Raw genomic sequence first — 20,680 nt, forward strand, 5'->3', positions numbered from 1 at the left:
ATTAAAGCACTCCATATTTATTCTATATGTCTGTCTATACAATTTATTCTATATGTACAGCTATTCTATGGTATATCTATATGTACATACATATATACATGTTCCTCTTTTTAAATGTAAGCATTCTCAGAGATCATTTCATTTTTGTTCATTCCAGGGCCTGCAAATGTTTATTGATTGATTATATGAACTACTTTTAATATTAACATTAAAACCAACCTATATCTCCACAGGTTATGTTCTTAAAACTATTCCAGGGGTGGCTAGGTGGCGCAGTGGATAGAACCTGGAGTTAGGAGTACCTGAGTTCAATTCAGGTCTCAGACAATAATTACCTAGCTGTGTGGGGCCTTGGGCAAGCTACTTAACCCCAATGCCTTGCAAAAACCTAAAAATAAAAAAATAAAAAATAAAAAATAGAAATAAATAAAACTATTCCAGCAAACCAATACTTTTGGCATAAGAGTTCTACAAACAAAGAAAGGTTCTGAGTATGGGTCTAGCAATGGAATGTTTCTCTGTCAGCCTAATTAAGCTCAGAAAAGTTCATCACCACATTAGGCAAAGAGTAATGGATTTTTTGGCTATGAAAATATTGCATTCTATAGAGCACCCCATGCAAACAAAAATATAAGGAGGTTTCAATATTATTAGAATACACATTCATATAATATTGCTTACAAATTATGGAGAAATTCCAAAAGAAAAAAAATCATAGAGGTACAATTCAATTTTAATGAACCCAATTAATGTGTGCAGAATGAGACAAAAACCTATACTAACAATGCTTTGCTTGAATGACAACAAAAATGTTATACAATTTAAGATCTCCATTCATGTTACAAATAATAGTATTCAAACTACTTATATGTTCCTTTGAGGACAGTTACCATACAGAGTTAATCAATAATTTTCAATTTGTTTTTCAACAAGTACTGATGTTTAGGGAATTAAATATGTTTAACTGATGGTACTTGAATTTTTTAATTATTTCTATAGAGTATTCTTTACACAACTTTTAAGCAAAGAAGTTTGTGGAGTTGACAAAGATGGGTTGAGGTAATTAGTGAAGAGAGAAATGTAGGGGGGAAAGTTAGAGATGAGGATTAGTTAACTCAGGAATGAGTTTTCAGTAAAAAATAGAAGGGATGCTTGGAAAAAAAAAAAGAAATGAAGGTAGGGTTCATTCAAAGGGACTGTAAAATGATATGGTGCCTTATCCCTGGACTAGGGAACAAAGAAAGAAACAAAGCCAAATGTATCATATACCTGATACTTCATGATCCTAGACCTCTTTCTGTCCCCAACATCTCACTATTCAAACAATCTTAGGAGTTCAAAGATCTTAGAACTGAAAGAACAGAGAAAAGCATAGCAGATGGTGTTATACTTCAAATCAGAAAGCCCCGAATTCAAATCCCATTTCTAACATTGACTAGGTAAGTCACTTAACCTTTCTTAGCCTATTACCTCATCTCTAAAATGGGGATAACACCCATAGTACTTCCCTCAAAACTATTGGAAAATTAAATAAGGATCATATATGCAAAATGTTAGTTAAAACAACCTTTATCTTCATCTTCTGCACTCTTACCTAAAACCTGAATCCCCTAATCTATAATATCCCCATATGTATATAAGCCAACTTTTCAGTGAAGACCAAAAGCAATGGGATCTTTTCTTCCTAAATCTACCCTGCCTGTTTCAATTCTTCCTTATCCTTTAGATATCATTTATTTATTAAATACTACCATTTATTTCAAGAAGCCTTCCCTGATCTCCATAGTTAGCAATGACCAGTCTTCCTCTTGAATATCACACATTTGGCACATTCTTCTTATGCAGTTATATACCATTTTGTATTATATTATTTGTTAATGAAACTAAGAACTCCTAAACTTTAGAAATCCCTTAATATATAGCATAATACTCTGTACACAACTGAAATTGCTCTCTAATTTCCAAATCTAATAGTCTTTCCTCAATATTCCTCCTTCTTGACCCCTCTGCAACACTTGACATCATTGACTTCCTTGGGGATACTAATTATTTCTGTAGATTTTCATGATCTTTCTCTCATCTAGTTCTCTTCTGACCTATTCCACCATCCCTTTTCTCAACAACAAATTAATCCTTTATTAAGAGAATTTACCAATTTCAAAAAATGTAAATGCTCACAATGAAAATTTTAAAACAGTCCTAATGAAATGACAGTAGATCCCAGTTATCCTCCAATGGTTCTATGTTGGAATACTCTCTCTTTTCCATTGATGCTAGTGGTTCTCAAAAGGTGGTACAAAAAAATCCTAGGGTTTTTGAGATCCTTTCAAAGTTCCCTCCAGGAGTCTATTACAGTATTTCAAGTAAATAAAGATCTGAAATAGAGTACTGGCTATATGAAAAGAGAAAAAGAAATTGAAAAGGAGACATGGGAGAGTTGGAATAGACAAGAGTTGGCATCTGATTGAACTGAGAGTGAAGGAAAAAAAATTAAGAATAATTCCAATTGCTTTCTATCAGGGGGAGGTGGAAGAGAAGGGAGAAAACATAATACTCAACCTTGCAAAAAATGATTGTTGAAAACTACCATTCCATGTTGGAAAAATAAATAAAAAATCAGGAAAGGAATTAAAAAAAGAGTGATTCCAAGACTGCACATCTGAAGGGCTAGTAGGTTCAGTGATACTTAAGAAAACTAGGGAAGCCTGGAGAAGAGGCAGGTGAAAGATAGGACAAGGGTAAGATAGTGTGCAATTTTGGCCATACTGAATTTGAAAATTTTTACAAGTCATCCAGGAAAAGATATTCAGCTGGCAGGTGATAAGAATACAATTCAATGAAGAGTTTAGGGTTTGAGCTAGAGATGTCATCTACATAGAACTGGTAAGATCCCCTGAGACATTCTGAAAAACAACATTTTGTTTATTAAAAATATACACTGAATTTTTACCTTACATAAACAAAAAGAACACAGTGCAATCTTCTTACATCATACCACTAGGCTTCCATTTTAACATGAGGTAATTATGATATACCATTAATATTATTTAAAAAAATTATACATATATTGGTAGATAATATAAGGTTCTATCATTCTACCTTGAGTTTGAATTTCCCTCCTTAGATCACTTCCCTTTAATACCACTTCTACTAATAAATCTATACCATCCCCCCAACCTCATGATCAATAATAAATTTTAAAGTTGACACAATGCTTTATAGATGTATCATTTGTATTTCATAACAAGTCATGAGTTAAGTACTACATGTATTATTATAATACTCATTTTATAAATAAGAAAACTAAGGATCAGAGAAATTAGATGATTTATCCAAGTTCACAAAGGTTTTATATGTATGTGTGTATTTTATAAACATATATATAATATACACACATATATCATGTATATGATTTATGTATACACACATCGGGATTTGAGGACAAGCTTTCCTACTTCCCAAAAACAACTCCATTTATGTGTTAATACTACCCAAATTTGCAAAATGCTTTTTTTATATATTATTTCTCATGAGTCTCCCAATACTCAAAGCATGTACTATGGGGTTTACAGATTAGGAAAGGTTCGATTAACTGACACTGTACTTCCCACAGTAGCTATTTCAAACCTCTTATCAAACATACATGACTCCCAGCAAAAGACCTTTTCTAATATTTCACTGAAAAATCTGGGCCATCTTTGATAAGCTCCCTCTCCTCTTGAACTCCACAGACTTCAATTCACCTCCATTTGTCATTCTTTCTCCTGAGGCTCCACTACTGAATAATAAGGTGGCTCTTCAATTTGACAATCAACAACCTCTCTATTTGTGCTCTGAATCCTAACCTCTCCGACCTAACCAGTAACCCTTCATAATCTCCTTAACTTTCTATCTCTATTTATTCCAAGGCTTCTTCCTTACTATCTACATACTTAAAACTTGCCCATCCTTGGGAATCTAGGTGGGGCAGTTAGAGGGCTGGGTTTGGAGTCATGAAGAAAAAGAGTTCAAATCTGACCTTACATATATACCAAATATCCCTGAGCAAGTCAAGTAACCTCTATTTGCTTCAAGTCATCTGTAAAATGGGACTGTTGTGAGGATCAAATGAGATCCCATTTGCAAAGCACTCTGCAAACTTTAAAGTATCATATATACAATTATCCATTTAAAAAGCCCCCAATTTCATCAAGCTATTGTTCTTTACTTTTCACTTCTAAAATCAAGCTCCTAAGCAAAGCTGATTACTAGTCACCTCCTACCATCTGGTGTCTAACTTTCACTTCACTAAGATTCCTCTTTCCAAGATTACCAATAAACTATTGCTAAGTCCACTGGTATTTCATCGGTCCTCATATTGACTAGCCTCTCCATGGCCTAACACTGCTAACCCTACCTGCTTTCCTTCGACATCTCTCTCTCTCTCTCTCTCTCTCTCTCTCTCTCTCTCTGCCCTGAATGTTCAGCTCACAACTCAGGCTGGGCTCTCTTCTCATCATTACTGGAGCATCATCCTTCATATTCTGTCCTCTACAAAAGTATATGTACCATGCCTCAATCTTAGGTTCTCTATGTAGGTGATAATAAATCCTCCTAGCTGAGATCATTTTTCTTCAGAACTCCAGTCCAGCATCTCCAAGTGATTCCTGGACATCTCCATTTTGATGGTCCATAATTATCTTAAACAATGTATACATAAGAGAATTCACTGTATACACTATCTTCTTTGAAAATCCAGTCTCAGGGGCGGCTAGGTGGCGTAGTGGATAAAGCACTGGCCTTGGAGTCAGGAGTACCTGGGTTCAAATCCAGTCTCAGACACTTAATAATTACCTAGCTTGTGTGGCCTTGGGCAAGCCACTTAACCCCATTTGCCTTGCAAAAACCTAAAAAAAAAAAAAAATCCAGTCTCATTCTACTGAAACTCCCCATTTCTGTGGAAGAAATGTTGATTGTTTTAATCAGACAGGTTTACAATTTAAGATTCATTCTCAATTCTTCCCCATCAGGCATCACACAAATCCATCTAAAAGCCAACTCTTATCTATTCTACTTCCTCAATATCTCTCAAACCTGCCCTCTCCCTCTGGTGTCAGTAAAGACACCAGATCAAATCAAAACTCATAGATTTAGAGCTAGAAGGGATCAAAGAGGCCATCAAGTAAAACCCGCTCATTTTTCAGATGAGAAAACTGAAATATCCAGAAGTTAATCAACTTACCCAGAGTCATACTATTACTAGTAAATATAAGAAGCAGACCCTATTTAATTTATCAGACCATGTCTGATCAAACCCATCCAAACCCATCAATCCTTGGGCAAATCCTTATCATCTCTCCCTAACCTACTACAACAACTTCCTGGTTGTCAGTCAGTGAACAACCATTTATTAGTTTTCCTACATCTAATCTCTTCTTCCTCAATTCACCCTCTATACAGTTGCTAAATTATAGCAAAGACCAGCCAGCCTATTTTCCAGCTCAATTATATATAATTTTTCTACAATCTAATCATACTGGTTTCATTGTTTTTCTTCACCATTTCTCTATAAGATGCCATCTCCAGCTGTCCATCATGCCTAGAATATTCTGGAAACCTTAACTCCCTTTGAAATTCAGCACAAGGGTCACCTCAGTTCAAGAGGCCATGCCTAATTCCCCTACTTGCTAATGCCTTTGTATAGCCCTGCCTAGAAATTATTTTGCAATTATCTAGTTTACATTTTTTATACATACTGATCCATGCCAATAGAATGTAAGCTCCCTCTGGGCAGTAATTAGAACTCACCTGTATATTGATTCCCTGTGCTAGGCATATTCAAGGAGTTATATCAAATCTTTTTGACAGACTTGGTACACCCTTGTTCCTATCTATAGTGTCAAAAGAGAGATTGCAGTCCAAGGTCTCTCTCTCCCAGACCCAAAATCTTTGTATCTTTCTTTCCAGTAGATCATACTTTTCTAACAATTTGCAGGAGACAGCACATCTCTTTCAGAAAAGCACTTTTGAGAAAAGTTTTATCCTTTACTCATCATACCTCATTTATCAAATAAAACAATATAGGAATAAAGAAATTATAAATTATGGATTTTAGGAAGATATTGGGAGGAATGTAAAAGTGAGAAAAGTCTGCAAAAATGGTATGTTTTGACTACTTTTAATGTCTTTTTCTTTTTTAGGTTTTTGCAAGGCAATGGGGTTAACTGGCTTGCCCAAGGCCACACAGCTAGGTAATTATTAAGTGTCTGAGGCCGGATTTGAACTCAGGTACTTCTGACTCCAGGGCCAGTGCTCTATCCGCTGTGCCACCTAGCCACCTACTTTAGATTAAATATAACAATATGTTGTACTGAGGAACTGTCAAACAAAAATAAAAGGTCTTCCAAAGCAACTATATGCAAAGAAATAAATACTTTCTGAATGATTTTATGAAACTTCAAACCCTCAAAATGGCACAATCACTTGAGTTTCAGAAGGGCCCAGAACTTAAGAGGATCTATTTAAAAAAAAAACAACTAACCTTTCTTTCATTAACAGAGGGGCACTTCCATTATAAAAAGAGGGTTGAAATTAACTCTATTGACAAGACTGCTGGAGTCATAAAGTTCCAAAGTCATCATCAAAAGAAACTGTAAGGTAGGTGAATAAAAACCATTGATTTTTTAATGCAGATTTACATTTTGCTAATTAAACATCTTTTGATAGTATAAACATTTAAACATAACTTAGAATTTTTGCTAGGCATTTACTCATTTGTTTCAATCATAGAGAACATAACCCCCAATAAACATAATAAAAGTTTAAAATACAAGTTGTAAATCTACCAAACATATTTAAATCAAATAGGAAGATATTCTTTTGATAGAAATTGGAAAGAAAAAATATTTTCACTTCAGAGCCAATTGTATCATTTATTTTAATATCTCAATTTTGATAAATCCCAAAAAGCTTACTCTGTTTTTATATTTTTCAAAATTACTCAGAAGATGATTATACCTATTTTATTATTTTTTTTTAGGTTTTTTGGCCAAGGCAAATGGGGTTAAGTGGCTTGCCCAAGGTCACACAGCTAGGTAATTATTAAATGTCTGAGGCCAGATTTGAACTCAGGTACTCCTGACTCCAGGGCTGGTGCTCTATCCACTACACCACCTAGCCACCCCTGTTAATACCTATTTTAAAAAGAAAAAAGCAATCTAACATTTTGAGTTCACTTTCTTATAAAGGTCTGATACTCCAATTCCCACACCTAAGTTTACAAAATAAAAATATAATATTATCTATTTCAGGTTTTTAGTGGTAGTAATTTAAACTTGGAAAAAAAAATAATGTAAGTAAAAAGTTCGGTCTCACTTGGGAAATGTGGTTGATAGAAGATTCCATTCGACGTAGCTGGGATGCCTGGATATCCAACATTTGAAGGACATTGTTGGCCAAAGTGTTTATCAGATAAGCTACACTTGCTAAGGACTGTGTTGTATAGGCTTTGGTTTCTTCCAGGGCTCGCTGTTTATCTGCTGACTAAAAGAGAAAAACACTATTAAAATAAAAAAGATAATAATGTGGATTTCCAATTGAAAAGCAATAATTAGTAATTAGGGCTTGGAAATATAAAAATAGAAAGATTTTGTGGGATCTAAAATTTAAACCACTGAATACCAATCAATAGAGGAATGCTGAACAAGCTGACATATAATTGTAGTAGAATACTACCATGCTATCATAAATGATGAATATGAAAAATTCAAATAAATTTGGCAAGACTTAAAATGAACTGGACAGAGTGAAGATGGCAGAGTACAGGCAGGGAACTCCCACAAGCTCTCCCCCAAACCACTCCAAATACCCTTATTGGGGTTTTTTTTTTGGGGGGGGTTGCAAAGCAATGGAGATCAGTGACTTGCCCAAGTCACACAGGTATATAATTATTAAGTTACTGAGGCTAGATTTGAACTCAGTTTCTACTGACTCCAGGGCCAGTGCTCAATACACTGCATCACCTAGCTGCTGCCCCCCAAATACCTTAAAATAATGATTCCAACCAAACTCTAGAGTGGCAAAAACCACAAAAAGACAGAGTTAAAACAATTTTCCAGCCCCAGACAACATGGAAGATTGGAGGGAAAGGTCTATCACACCAGGGGCCTTAGAAAGGGCCACAGCATAGCCTGGAGTACTCAGGAGCAAACAGGCCCCAGCCATCCAGGAACAGTCTGTGGCTATCAGGGTCCTTGGGGGGCTCCTGGGCCCCTGGCAGCAGTGATGGTTTCCAGACTTCTCAACCCAGGGATTACCAAAAACAACTTGGAAGGGCAGCAGGAAAACTCTGCAGCACCAGAGTGAACATGGAGCGCAGTCTAGTCCAAGCCTCAATGCAGACTCAGCCCTGGGGGACCAGGTGCAGACCTGGGGAGCCACCTGGCAGGGAGCCACCCAGCAGTTGCTTCCAGAGTGCTCAGCCCACAGATGGTAAGGGAGTTGGGGGGGATTGCAGGGGTCTCTTCTATCCCTGATGCAGGACTCTGCTGTTTCGCTCATACTCGGATCCAGGTCACAACCCAGTCTCAGGAAAAGGAGTTTTACTGCCAGGGTAAAGGGGAGCACTTGTGGTCAGATATAGACCAGAGCACATGCCAGGAGAGTAGTCAGAGCTCCGATAAGACCTTGGAGGAATTGAGGTCCCTGAAAACAACTGCAAAAACCCTCACAAGCTTGGGACAGTGCATCCTCCCCCTGGGAGCAGAGCCTCACCTTAACAAAGAGCTAAAATCAAGTCATAGGCTGGGAAAATAAGCAAACAACAGAAGAAAAAAATAGACATTTACTTTGTTCCTATGGAGGATCAAAATACACACTCAGAAGATAACAAAGTCAAAGCTTCTATATACAAAGCCTCCAAGAAAAAATATGAATTAGTCTCAGGCTATGGAAGAGCTCAAAAAGAAATTTTGAAAATCAAGTAAGGGAGGTAAAGGGAAATTTGGAAAGAAAAATGAAAGTGATGCAGGAAAATAATGAAAATTAAGTCAGCAGCCTGGTGAAGGAATTACAAAAAAAAAACTGAAGAAAATAATATCTTAAAAACTAGTTTGGGTCAAATGGAAAAAGCAGTTCACAAGGACAATGAGGGGAAGAATGCCTTAAAAAGCAGAATTGGCCAGATGGAAAAGGAGACACAAAACCCTCTGAAGAAAATAATTCCATCAAATGTAGAATGGAGCTAAGGGAAGCTGATGACTTTGTAAGAAATCAAGAAACAATAAAACAAAACCAAAAAGAATGAAAGACTAGAAGAAAATGTGAAATGTCTCATTGGAAAAACAACTGACCTGGAAAAAAGATCCAGGAGAGATAGTTTAAAAATAATTGGACTAGCCCAGAAAATGGTAGCCTCCAGGTGGCTGCTCCTAGTGCTGGCTTTCCTCTGCATTTCCAACCTACTTCCATATGCCTGGTCAAGGCAAGCCACAACACAAAGCCCACAGCAAAGCTGCCTCCCCCTCAGAAGAAGGACATTCTCGATTACAATGATGCAGACATGGTGGGGTTGTTGGAACAGCACCAATAGATTTCTCTCAATTTGATCCAGGCAAACCAGAGAGTTTATTGAAAATGCCAAAAAAAGGAAAAACCCTTACAATGTTTGCAACAGTATCAGGAAATTCCACAGAAACAGAGACTGAAGCAATAACCAGCTTATAGCAAGGGAGTCTTTTCAATGCCAACTATGATGTGCAAAGGTTTACTATTGGGTCAGATCATGCTATCTTCATGCTCGGAGATGGGAGCTATGCTTGGGAGATCAAAGATTTTTTGATAAACCAAGAAAGATATGCGGATGTAACTTTGGAGTGGCAGGTATACCCTGGCAAAAGAGGAAGTAAAGACAAAAATAAAACAAAGCCAGAAAAAAAACTAGTTCCTTTAAAGAAAGTAATCAATCTACAGGGCAGATAGATAACCTATGAAAAACACATTAATGGAACTTTGAGAGGAACAATTAGGACATAAGTATTTCTACAGTAACATTTGAGGATGGGGAATTTCTATGAAATTCTCAATGGGTCAGCAAGGATTTGTTATTTAAGGACTCTAATATAAAGGTGGAAGTTTTGAGTAGTTTTTAGTGACAGGAAAGTTAATAATATAAAAGCCATTTAAATTGTGACATATTTACATTCCTTTTACTTGTTTAAAATTGATAAGTCATTGTCTACTGTGAACTTCCCCCCTCATAAATAAGGAAAACAAGGTCATCACTCTTAAGTATTTGCTTACTCTAACAATTACTACAGGAATACATTAAGCCAATTATTCATCCTTGCAGTTAGGAAAAAATATCTGTTAGAAGGTTTTGTTTGCATAAGCCATTAAAACTTTATTGACTTAACTGAGTGAAATTTTTAATGTTACAAACCCCTTTCTTTTATTATATTGCTTAGAGACTGTTGAGATTAAAAAGTGTTCTATAAGGAATTAATTATCAAAGTACTGTGGCCTGGTCTTGACTTACATTCTTGGGAACTAAGCGATTCTAGGACTCTCAGAGGGTTTAATGCAAGAGGGTAAAGGTTTAAGTTTAAGTTCGTTAAAAGAATCCAGGAGAATTGCATATAGACTGCTACTAATATGTTAGAAGAGGGAGAAAAAAATGATAAAGCCTTGAAGTTTCTTTACAAAGTATAGGAAAGAGTTTTCTTAACTTAGTTTAATTTTTGCTTTTTTTTTTAAAGAGATTATGGTCTAGGATCAGTATTATCTGAATTGCCAAGGTTCATTCATATGCTTCTCTTGTTTCCTCAGCATTTAGAAAGTAACTGAAGATTTGTCATAATTAATGAACATTCACATTTCTACAAAGTTGGGCAGCTTTTTAAAAGTCTGTAAATATTCTTGAACAGCAAAATTCATTCCTGGATTCAGCACAGTATTGAATTATTTCATTTGTTACTAAAATGTTTGATTTTTTAAAAATGCCTAATTTTTTTTTTGTAGTTTTGTTTTGTATGGTACTTACATGGTACTTTATTTGTTACTGACTGGCTTTGCTGTTGATGCCTACTCGAGAATAAATTGTGAGATTTATATACAATTGTTATTTTTAAGAATTAAAATTATCTGAAAAATGTGAAAAAAAATAATTGACTATCTGAAAATCATGACCAAAAAAGAAGCTTAGACTTCATTTACAAGAAATAATCCAAGAAAATTGCCCTCATATCCTAGAAGCAGAGGATAATATAGAAACTGAAAGAATCCACCAATCACCTCCTAAAAGAGATTCTAAAATGGAAAGTGCCAGGAATATTATAGTCAAATTGAAGAACTCCCAACAAGGAGAAAATATTACAAGCAGCCAGAAAGAAACAATTCAAATATCATGGAGCTACAGTCAGAAAAACACAAGATTTAGCAGCAACTACATTAAGAATTCATAAAGCTTGGAAAATGATATTCTGGAAGAAAAAAGAACTTGGATTACAACCAAGAATCAATTACCCAACAAAACTAAACATACTCATTCAGGGGACATTCAATGAAATAGGGACTTTCAAGCTTTCCTGATGAAACGACCAGAGCTAAATAGAAAGTTTATCTTCAAGTACAGGACTCAGGTGGGATGGGAAGGGAAAATTATGAGGGACTTAATGATATTGAATTGTATGTTCAAATTGAACCATATGGGAAGCTAATACTGATAACACATGTGAACCTTCTCATTTATTAGGGCAGTTAGAAGGAACATATATAGACAAAGCAAAGGAGAAAATTTGATTTGAATGTATAATATATGAAAAAAGATGGAATCAATGGACAAGAAAGGAATGTACTGAGAGATAGGGAAAGGAGAGGAAGAATCGAGTAAGTTATAAAACAGGCAAAGAAAAGTTTTTCCAATGGAGAGGAAGAGGGGGGAAAAGTGAGGGGGAGTGAGTAAGCCTTTTACTCTCATGGGAAGTAGCTCAGAGAGGAATTATCATATACAATTAACTGGGTATATAAATCTATTTTACCCTATAGGAAAATAGGACTGGGAAGGGATGGGAGAAAGGAAAGAGGGAGAGGAAGGGGTAAGTAGGAGAGAGAAGATTGTAGAAGATGATCAGATACAACATACTTTTGAAGACTGAAGAGGGACAGGGTGAGAGAAGAGAGAGAGAATAGAATAAATGGGGGTGGGGGAATAGGATAAAGGGAAAAACAGCTAGTAATAGCAACTGTGGGGATAAAATACTGAAGCAATTTCTCTGTTGGACTTATGATAAAGAATGTTATCCACCCCAAAGAAAGAGCTGATGGTGTCTGAATACAGATTGAAGCACACTTATTTTCTCACTTTATTCTTCTGGAGGAGTCTCTTTCTTGGGGGGGGGGGGGAGAATTATGTTTACTTTTCCAACATAACTATTATAGTAATGTGTTTCATGGCTACACATTTGTAACCTACACCAAATAACTTGCATGCTCAATGGGGGAAGTGGGGTGGGAGGAAGGAAGAGAATTTGAAACTCAAAGTTTTGGGAATAAAGTTGAAATTTATTTTTGGATGTTATTGGGATTTTAAAAAAAAATTTAAGACTTAAATGAACATGGGGGTGATGATCAACCCTGATGGACTAGCTCAGTGCAACAATATTGGGCTATCTGCAATGGAGAATACCATCTGTATCCAGAGAAAGAATTGTGGACTTTGAACAAAGACCTTCAATTTAGAAAAAAATTATGTAATTTTGCTATCTCTTATACTTTATTTTTCTTCCTTAAGGATATGATTTCTCTCTCATCATATTCAACTGAGATCAATGTATATCATGGAAACATTGTAAATAAAGACTAACAGAATGCCTTATATGAGGGGGTGGGGGAGGGAAGCAAGAATAGGGGGAAAATTGTAAAATTCAAAATAAAATCTTTCTTAAAAAAGACTTAAATGAACTAAAGCAAAGCAAAATGAGCAGAATCAAAAGAAAAATCTGCTAAATACCCCTTGTGATGTAAAGGAAAACATTTAAGGATCTCAAAACTGTGATAAAAAGCAACTTTAGAAAATTAATGGGGAGACTGAGCCAAGATGGCGACAAGAGATCTAGTCTTAGGCTCTCTCTGATAAAACTTGAAACTAAGGACTCTAACTAAACTTTCGAGAGACAGAACCCACAGAGGGACCCAATGAGGCAGTTCTCCTACTCAAGGTAACCTGGAAAAGAGCAGAAAGGCTCTGCTCACTGGGGTCAGAGAGGCAGCCTGCCAGAGGGCTGGCCCTCCAGAGGGGTGTCCCTCCAGAGAGAAAGAACTTCAGCCTCCCGGAAGCAGCCCCAGGGCGCTGGGAGCCCCAGCTCACAGCAGCAAGGGAGTCTCCTGAGCTGCACCCCAGGGAGCACCAGGCACAAAGTAGAGAAACAGCGGGGGACCTCTGCCAGAGCAAACACATGGAGCCCAGCCCTCAGGGCACACAGGCAGCAGCTTAGTCTTTCCACAGCCCAGACCTGGAAACAGAAGCAGGCAGATGTGGTAAGCAGGAGCCCCCAGGGCATGAGCCCATTGAGCAGAAGGAGGGGAGTGAAGAGAGAGACTGCAGAGCTCTGTCCTCTGCCCTGGGAACAGGACTCTGGGGCTCTGACCACATTCAGATCCTGATCTCAGTCTAGGCCCCCCCATAGAAGAGCAGGGCCCCCCCCCACCTCAGCCCCGAGGCAGAGGGGGGCGCTTATGGTCATTCACAGACCAGGAGGGAGGACAGAGCCTCACACACTGAGACCCTTGTGGGAGTGTCCCAAAAGCTCAGGAAGCACCCCAAAACCAGGCCCAGGCTGGGAAAATGAGCAAGCAGAGAAACAAGAGGAAGACCATTGAGAAATATTTTGCGCATGAGCCCAAGAAGGATCAAAATACTCAGTCTGAAGATGAGGAAGCACAAGCTCCTGCATCTAAAGACTCCAAGAAAAACAGAAATTGGGTTCAGGCTATGACAGAGCTCAAGACTTTGAAAATCAAATGAGGGAGTTGGAAGAAAAACTGGGAAAAGAAAGGAGATACAGGAAAAACATGAAAATGAAGTCAGCAGCTTAGTCAAGGAAATCCAAAAAAATGCTGAAGAAAGCAGCATGCTAAAAACCAGCTTAGGTCAAATGGATAAAACAGTTCAAAAAAGTTATTGAGGAGAAGAATGCTTTAAAAAGCAAAATTGGCCAGATGGAAAAAAGATAAGAAAACTCTCTGAGGAGAACAAATCCTTCAGACAAAGAATAGAATTGAGGGAGATTGATGAATTTACCTGAAATCAGGAATCAATATTTCAAAACCAAAAAACATAAAAAATCAGAAGAAAATGTGAAATATCACATTGGAAAAACAACTGATATGGAAAACAGACTTAGGAAAGATAATTTAAAAATTATTGGAATACCTGAAAGTCATGATCAGGAAAAGAGCCTTGACATCATTTTCAAAGAGTTACTACAGGAAAATTGCCCTGATATCCTAGAAGCAGAGGGCAAAATAGAAATGGAGAGAATCCACCGATCTCCCTGAGGAAGAGATCCCAAAAAACCAACCCCTAGGAATATTATAGCCAAGTTCCAGAATTCCCAAGTCAAAGAGAAAATATTACAAGCAGCCAGAAGGACACAATTCAAATATCGTGGAGCTGCAGTCAGGATCACACAGGACTTAGCAGCAACTGCATAGGAAGCTTGTAGGGCTTGGGATATAATATACCGGAAGGCTAAAGAGCTTAGAATGCAGCCAAGAATGAACTACCCAGCAAGGCTGAATGTCCTCTTCCAGAGAAAAAGATGGACTTTCAATGAACCAGGGGAATTTCAAATGTTCCTTTTGGAATGGCCAGAACTGAACAGAAGGTTTGATCTTCAGATACAGGACTCAGGTGAAGCATGGAGATTAGAGGAGAGGGGGGAAATATGAGGGACTTAATGAGGATGAACTGCATGTATTCCTGCATAGAAAAATGACACTGATAATACTCATATGAACCTTCTCAGTTAACAGAGCAGGTAGAGGGAACTTTTATAGTTGAAGCACAGGAGAAAGCTGAATTCGAAGATAAAATATGGTGTAAAAATGGAGTCAACAGAAAAAAGGGGAAATGTAATGGGAGAAAGAAAAAGGAGAGGGGGAAATAGGCCAAGATATTTCATATAATAAGATTTTTTTTATTACAATGAGCTATTGCAATGATATGGAAGGGGGGAGGCAAGGGGGAATGAGGGAACCTTTGCTCTCATCAGAGGTGGCTAGGAGAAGAAACAGCATATATACTCAATGGGGTATAGACATCTGGAGTAAGAAGGAGGGGGAGCAGGGGGAAGGGGTAGGGATGTGAATAAAGGAGGAGAATGATGGACCATGGGGGGAGAGTGGTCAGACATAACACATTTTCTTTTTTACTTCTTGCAAGGGGCTGGGATTGGAAGGACTGTCCAGGACCATAGGTCCAGGTGGATTCTGGGCCAAAGGGGTGGTATGGGGGCTCAGGGCTTCTTGGCCCCAGGACCAGGGAATCTGTCTGCTGTGCCACTCAGCTACCCTACAGCAGAGTCAGAGTGAAAGGAAAGAGAAAATATAGTACATGGTAGTGGAGAAATAAGAAAGGAAGGAGTTGCGATCAGCAATGGCAATGTTGGAAAAATATGGAAGTAACTTTTGCGATGGACTTACCATAAAGAATGCGATCCACCCATGACAGAGTCGTTGGTGTTGGAACAAAGACTGAAGCACATTTTTTATTATTATTATTTGGGGGAGGGTGCAGGGCAAATGGGGCTGGGTGGCCTGCCTGGGGCCACATAGCAGGGTGATCTTTGGGTGTCTGAGGCCGGATTTGGACCCGGGTGCTCCTGGCTCAAGGGCCAATGCTCTGTCTGCCACCCAGCCACCCCTACTATTATTACTATTTTATTTTATTTTGGGTCTTTTTTTTTTTCTTCTTTTTGGTTTTTGCAGGGCAGTGGGGTTGGGATGGCTTGCGTGTCACACAGCTGGGTGATTGTTGGGTCTACGGGGCTGGATGTGGACTCGGGTGCTCGTGGCTCCAGGGCTGGTGCTTTGTCCATTGCGCCACCTGGCCATACCTACAATTATTACTATTATTTTTTTTAATTTTAATTTTTTTCTCTCCCCTTTACTTTATCGCCCAAACAAGTCTATATTCATATGGGGGGGGGGTATTTTGTTTACTCTTAAACAAGAATATTTTATTATTGTAAAAAAAAACATTTGTACAAAATGAGAATTAAAAAATAAAATTAAATTTAAAAAAAAATTAATGATGAAGCATGTCTCCTGTTTCTCTACAGAGAGGTAGTAGATGACAGGTGAGGAATAAGACTAATACATTTCAAACAGCACCTTTTTTTTGCTTTATTTTATTTGTTACAAGGATAGGTATATAGTGGGAAGTGACAGTGATGCTTTTTGAAGTAGCAGTAAAATTTATTATCTTTAGAGGAAAGAAAAAGATTGTAGGAAAAAAGTCTTCTCTGCCTCTTAATAATCCACATCCTGTAGGTATACAACAAAATTTTCATCCTGGGCTCTCTCCTCTTCTTTTGGGGATGTCATCAGGTCCTATGGTAGAATTATCATTTCATCTAAATGTAAACATCTGGGTGTAGGCTCTCAAGCTCTGACTTCCAACACCAACTGCCCACTGGAAAGTTCCAACTAAATGTACCATAAATATCTCAAACTCAACAGGCTGAAAACAACTCATCTTATATCAAAAAGCTTACCCCCTCTTTAGAACATTCCTATCACTGTCAAAGAAACCATAATCCTTTCAGTTACCCAGATTTGCCACCAAACTTCTCTCAATCTTTTCAATTTTCCCCATTGTTTCTCCATAGTGAATCTTCTCTTCATTGCCACCTAAATTCAGATCCTCACATTACCTCTCACCTCAACACCACAAAAGCCTCCTAATCAGTCTCCTCATTTCAAATCTCTCTTCACTTTAATTCATTATCCATATAACTGTCAAAGGGATTTTCTTAAAAGCACAGATCTATATTATTAATCTACTTAAACTCTGGTGACTCCCTATTATCTCTAGTATCATATATAAACTGCAGTATTTAAAGTTCTTCACAACCTGAACCTTTCTTACCTTTCCAGTCTTCTTATGAGGGACTTCCAGGTCACATGATCTCTCAAACCTCTCCAAAACAAATTCTTCGTCAAAAATAAAGCAACTTCAGCTATTTCCATGGTCTAGAACACCCAGAAGAATCCAAAGGGGGGGGGGGGATTTCCCAAACCTAGGAACTGACACTCCCTGATTCTGAGCTCACTCAGCATCCCTCCCCTACCTCACATGCTATTGGCAGAAAGACTGTACTAACAGACATGACCCAGACTAAAATCAAAACCCATCCCTGCACCCCATTCCCCCCATCTCTCTTTCCAGTATCAAAGAGACCCAGCTCCAGGCTACAGATGTTTGCTCAGTTCTCAAAAACCAGTTTGACCATAGCCATCAGGAGCAAAGCCTACCAAGGGATACATATAAGCATCAGATAAGGGTGCAAAGAAAGCAGACTCTTAGCAGCCAGTGCCAGACCAGAGAAATGAGAAACTGAAAGTACAGCAGAATGTCATCAGGAAGGGGAGGCTAGGTGGTGCAGTGGATAGAGCACCAGCCCTGGAGTCAGAAGTACCTGAGTTCAAATCCGGCCTCAGACACTTAATGATTACCTAGCTGTGTGGCCTTGGGCAAGCCACTTAACCCCATTTGCCTTGCAAAAACATAAAAAAAAAAAATGTCATCAGGATTTCGTGTATATGGAGGACTCCATAGTACTCTACCAAGCCTGAGGGAAAATCTACAGCATTTAGCTGGGGCCAGTTCTGACAATCCAAAAGTAACATGAGGCAGAAAATTAGACTGGTAAACCATGAAATACCCATTATAGAAAGAATCTAAGACACCTTGAGATCCAGTATCCAAATAAATGGCAATCAGTGGTGGGAGTCAGAAAGTGAATGATATGAAAAATAAGGAGGGCTAAAGGGGATGACTGACAGTACCAAAGAATTCATAGACCCTGAACATAAATATATATATATAGATAGATAGATAGATAGATAGATAGATAGATATAAAACACAACAGTAAAAAACAGTAACAGAAAGAAATATAGCCTTCAAATGTAGTGAATTAGTTCAGGCATCTATAAGTAAAAATTGCAAAATCCAACACCCCTGCCCAAAAAGAGGGAAAATGTTTCAATATGCCCCACAAATTGCTAAAGATGACCAAAAAAATTACAATACTCAATGTTGAAGGAGTTGTAGTAGGATAGACACATTAATACATTGTTGGTGGAACTGTGGTACCACTATTTTGAAAAGTTATTTGAAATTACTCAAATAAAGTGAAAGAAAAGTTCTCTTCTTACACACCGCTTTCCTTCCAAGAACAGTCATTCTATCAATTCACTCTTGTACAATCAGAGCAATAACTAAAGCAAAGTTCAAAGTCAATTTCAAAGAAAACATAAAGATGAGAAGTTACTAATATAACTGGAACAACTTCAACCTAATCTGTTTAAACAAAATGTCAACTAAAAAAAAATGAGATGTAAATGTGATCACACACAGCATTTGCCAAAATAGGGAGGGCAAAGGGACTTCAAAAATCAATTTAGCAGGGTGGCTAGGTGGCAAAGTGGATAGATGGAACACTGGCCCTGGAGTCAGGAGTACCTGAGTTCAAATCCGGTCTCAGACACTTAATCATTGCCTAGCTGTGTGACCTTGGGCAAGTCACTTAACCCCATCGCCTTGGCCAAAAAAAAAATCAATTTAGCTAGGAAAAACTTAATGTCTTTTCCAAGTCAAAGACCATACATAGTAGCCTAGTGCAATACTGGTTTAGAATACAAGCTTATTTAAAAACATTACAGAGGAAGAGAAAATGAGAAAAGAAACCTATATAGAAAACTTGGTGGGAGATTCAAATAAGCTGAGAACAAGAACAGTATGAAATTTGGAGGGAAATAAATATATGATCTATTTTCAACAGAGATGATAATGGAACTACATACACTTTTCAATAGCAGCACCTTGATAACCCAATGACCTACTATATCTCAGTAAGTAGCAAAAGTGTATCAAACAGAAAGAGTGATGGAACTGAAGAAAAACACTGACAAAAAGTCCTCAATGAAGATGATGCAATATTTAAGCCACTTGGTAATAAATTTTCAAAATATCTCAAAAAAAAGAATTTCCCTTTAGAATTCCATTCCAAAAGAATGGGAAAAATTTAAATAGTAGTGCATGTATAGAAATAGATACAGAAACAGATATAGCCTTAGAGGTATACAATGTAATCACAAAAAAATTTTTATAAAAATGGCCTATTCACACCTAAGAAGGGGAAAAAGGTTTTAATTACCTTTGATCAAAAAAAGAGTATACAAGTAATATACTCAACAACAAAGAAAACAACCAATCCAGTATATCAAATATGTCCATGGTTTATATTGCTATTCATTCATTCATCCTATCCATCATAGGTTTTTCTTGGCAAAGGTACTGGAGCTCTTTCATCAGTGGATTAAGGCAAACAAAAGTTAAGGGATTTGTCTATGGTCACACAGTTACTAAGTATCTGAGGTACTATTTGAACTCTGAATCATCTAGTTACCCCATAGCATATAAATAAGTGAACTAATTTCTATCAGGAAAACTTTATATTAAAAGATGAAAAGTCCTCTATCATGGAAAATTCAGTGGAACATGTCCTTTATTAGATGTTAGAGATAACTGTTCTAGTTAAGGTGGGAGAGATGGTACAATGCTAGATAAAATGACATCTCAAAAAAACTTAGCCCAATGTAAATGACATTCCTTATCTACACTTCAATAACCTCAAAGATCAATATGGTCAGGGTATTTAAAATCTCTATTTCATTTTTTAGCCTCTTACTCTTCAACTTCTGCATTTACCTCTTTTTCCACTTGATTTCCACTCCACCAAATGACCACCAAATAAGATGATACTAAGACCAAAAAAAAAACCTTTGAAAGACATTTTTTGTACATGAGAAAAATCACATCTTTACAATCCTATACCAGAATTAAAAGTGTAGAGATAATAGCTTTCTACTGTATTTACATTTCTTATCAAAAATAAATTATTAGAGCAAAACACAGCCTTTAAATTATCTCCCTCATTTGGTAAGTTCCCAAATAATTTGCATGACTGATAAAAGTATGGAGACAAAACAACACTTGAAATAAATTATTTAATTTCTCTGAGCCTCATTTCTTCATTTGTAACATAAAAAGCCTGACCTCTAAGACCAATCAGTATTTAATTATTTATTAAACATCTACTATATGCTAGGGTCTTGCTAAGTGCTAAGGATTCAAAGATAAATGTAAATCATTCACTGTACTCAAGGACCATACATAGTTTAGGGTGCAGTGACAAATACACATTTTGGTACCTATGGAAGGGGTGTATTAGCAGCTAAAGGAACCAGGAAAGGTCTCATGAAGAACATGGTAGTTACATTCAGTCTTGAAGGAAACCAGGGATTCCAAGAAGTAGAGGTAAAGAAAAAGTCTACTTCAGTCATGAGGGACAGAGCCAATACAATGGCATGGAGGGAAAAGACAGGGTATTAAATGATTAACATCAAGTCCACCAAAA

General features: G+C 37.3%; 1 protein-coding gene and 1 pseudogene across 17 annotated transcripts in view; one reads left to right on the top strand and one right to left on the bottom strand.

Annotated features, from left to right (window-relative positions):
- ABI2 (abl interactor 2) overlaps positions 1–20,680 on the bottom strand; it is a 125,046-nt gene that overhangs the window by 83,359 nt on the left and 21,007 nt on the right. For 12 of the 17 annotated variants that reach the window (XM_074191585.1, XM_074191582.1, XM_074191589.1 and 9 more), the window contains exon 2: positions 7,354–7,521. The exons of the other annotated variants lie outside the window; for them this stretch is intronic. In XM_074191585.1, coding sequence (XP_074047686.1) covers positions 7,354–7,521 — 168 coding nt within the window. The remainder of the gene's footprint in view (positions 1–7,353; positions 7,522–20,680) is intronic. 17 annotated transcript variants of the gene reach the window in all.
- On the top strand, positions 9,384–9,957 carry LOC141491498 (LRP chaperone MESD pseudogene; annotated as a pseudogene).

Source organism: Macrotis lagotis, chromosome 6 (genome assembly GCF_037893015.1).
Source record: "Macrotis lagotis isolate mMagLag1 chromosome 6, bilby.v1.9.chrom.fasta, whole genome shotgun sequence".
Lineage (NCBI taxonomy): Eukaryota > Metazoa > Chordata > Mammalia > Peramelemorphia > Peramelidae > Macrotis > Macrotis lagotis.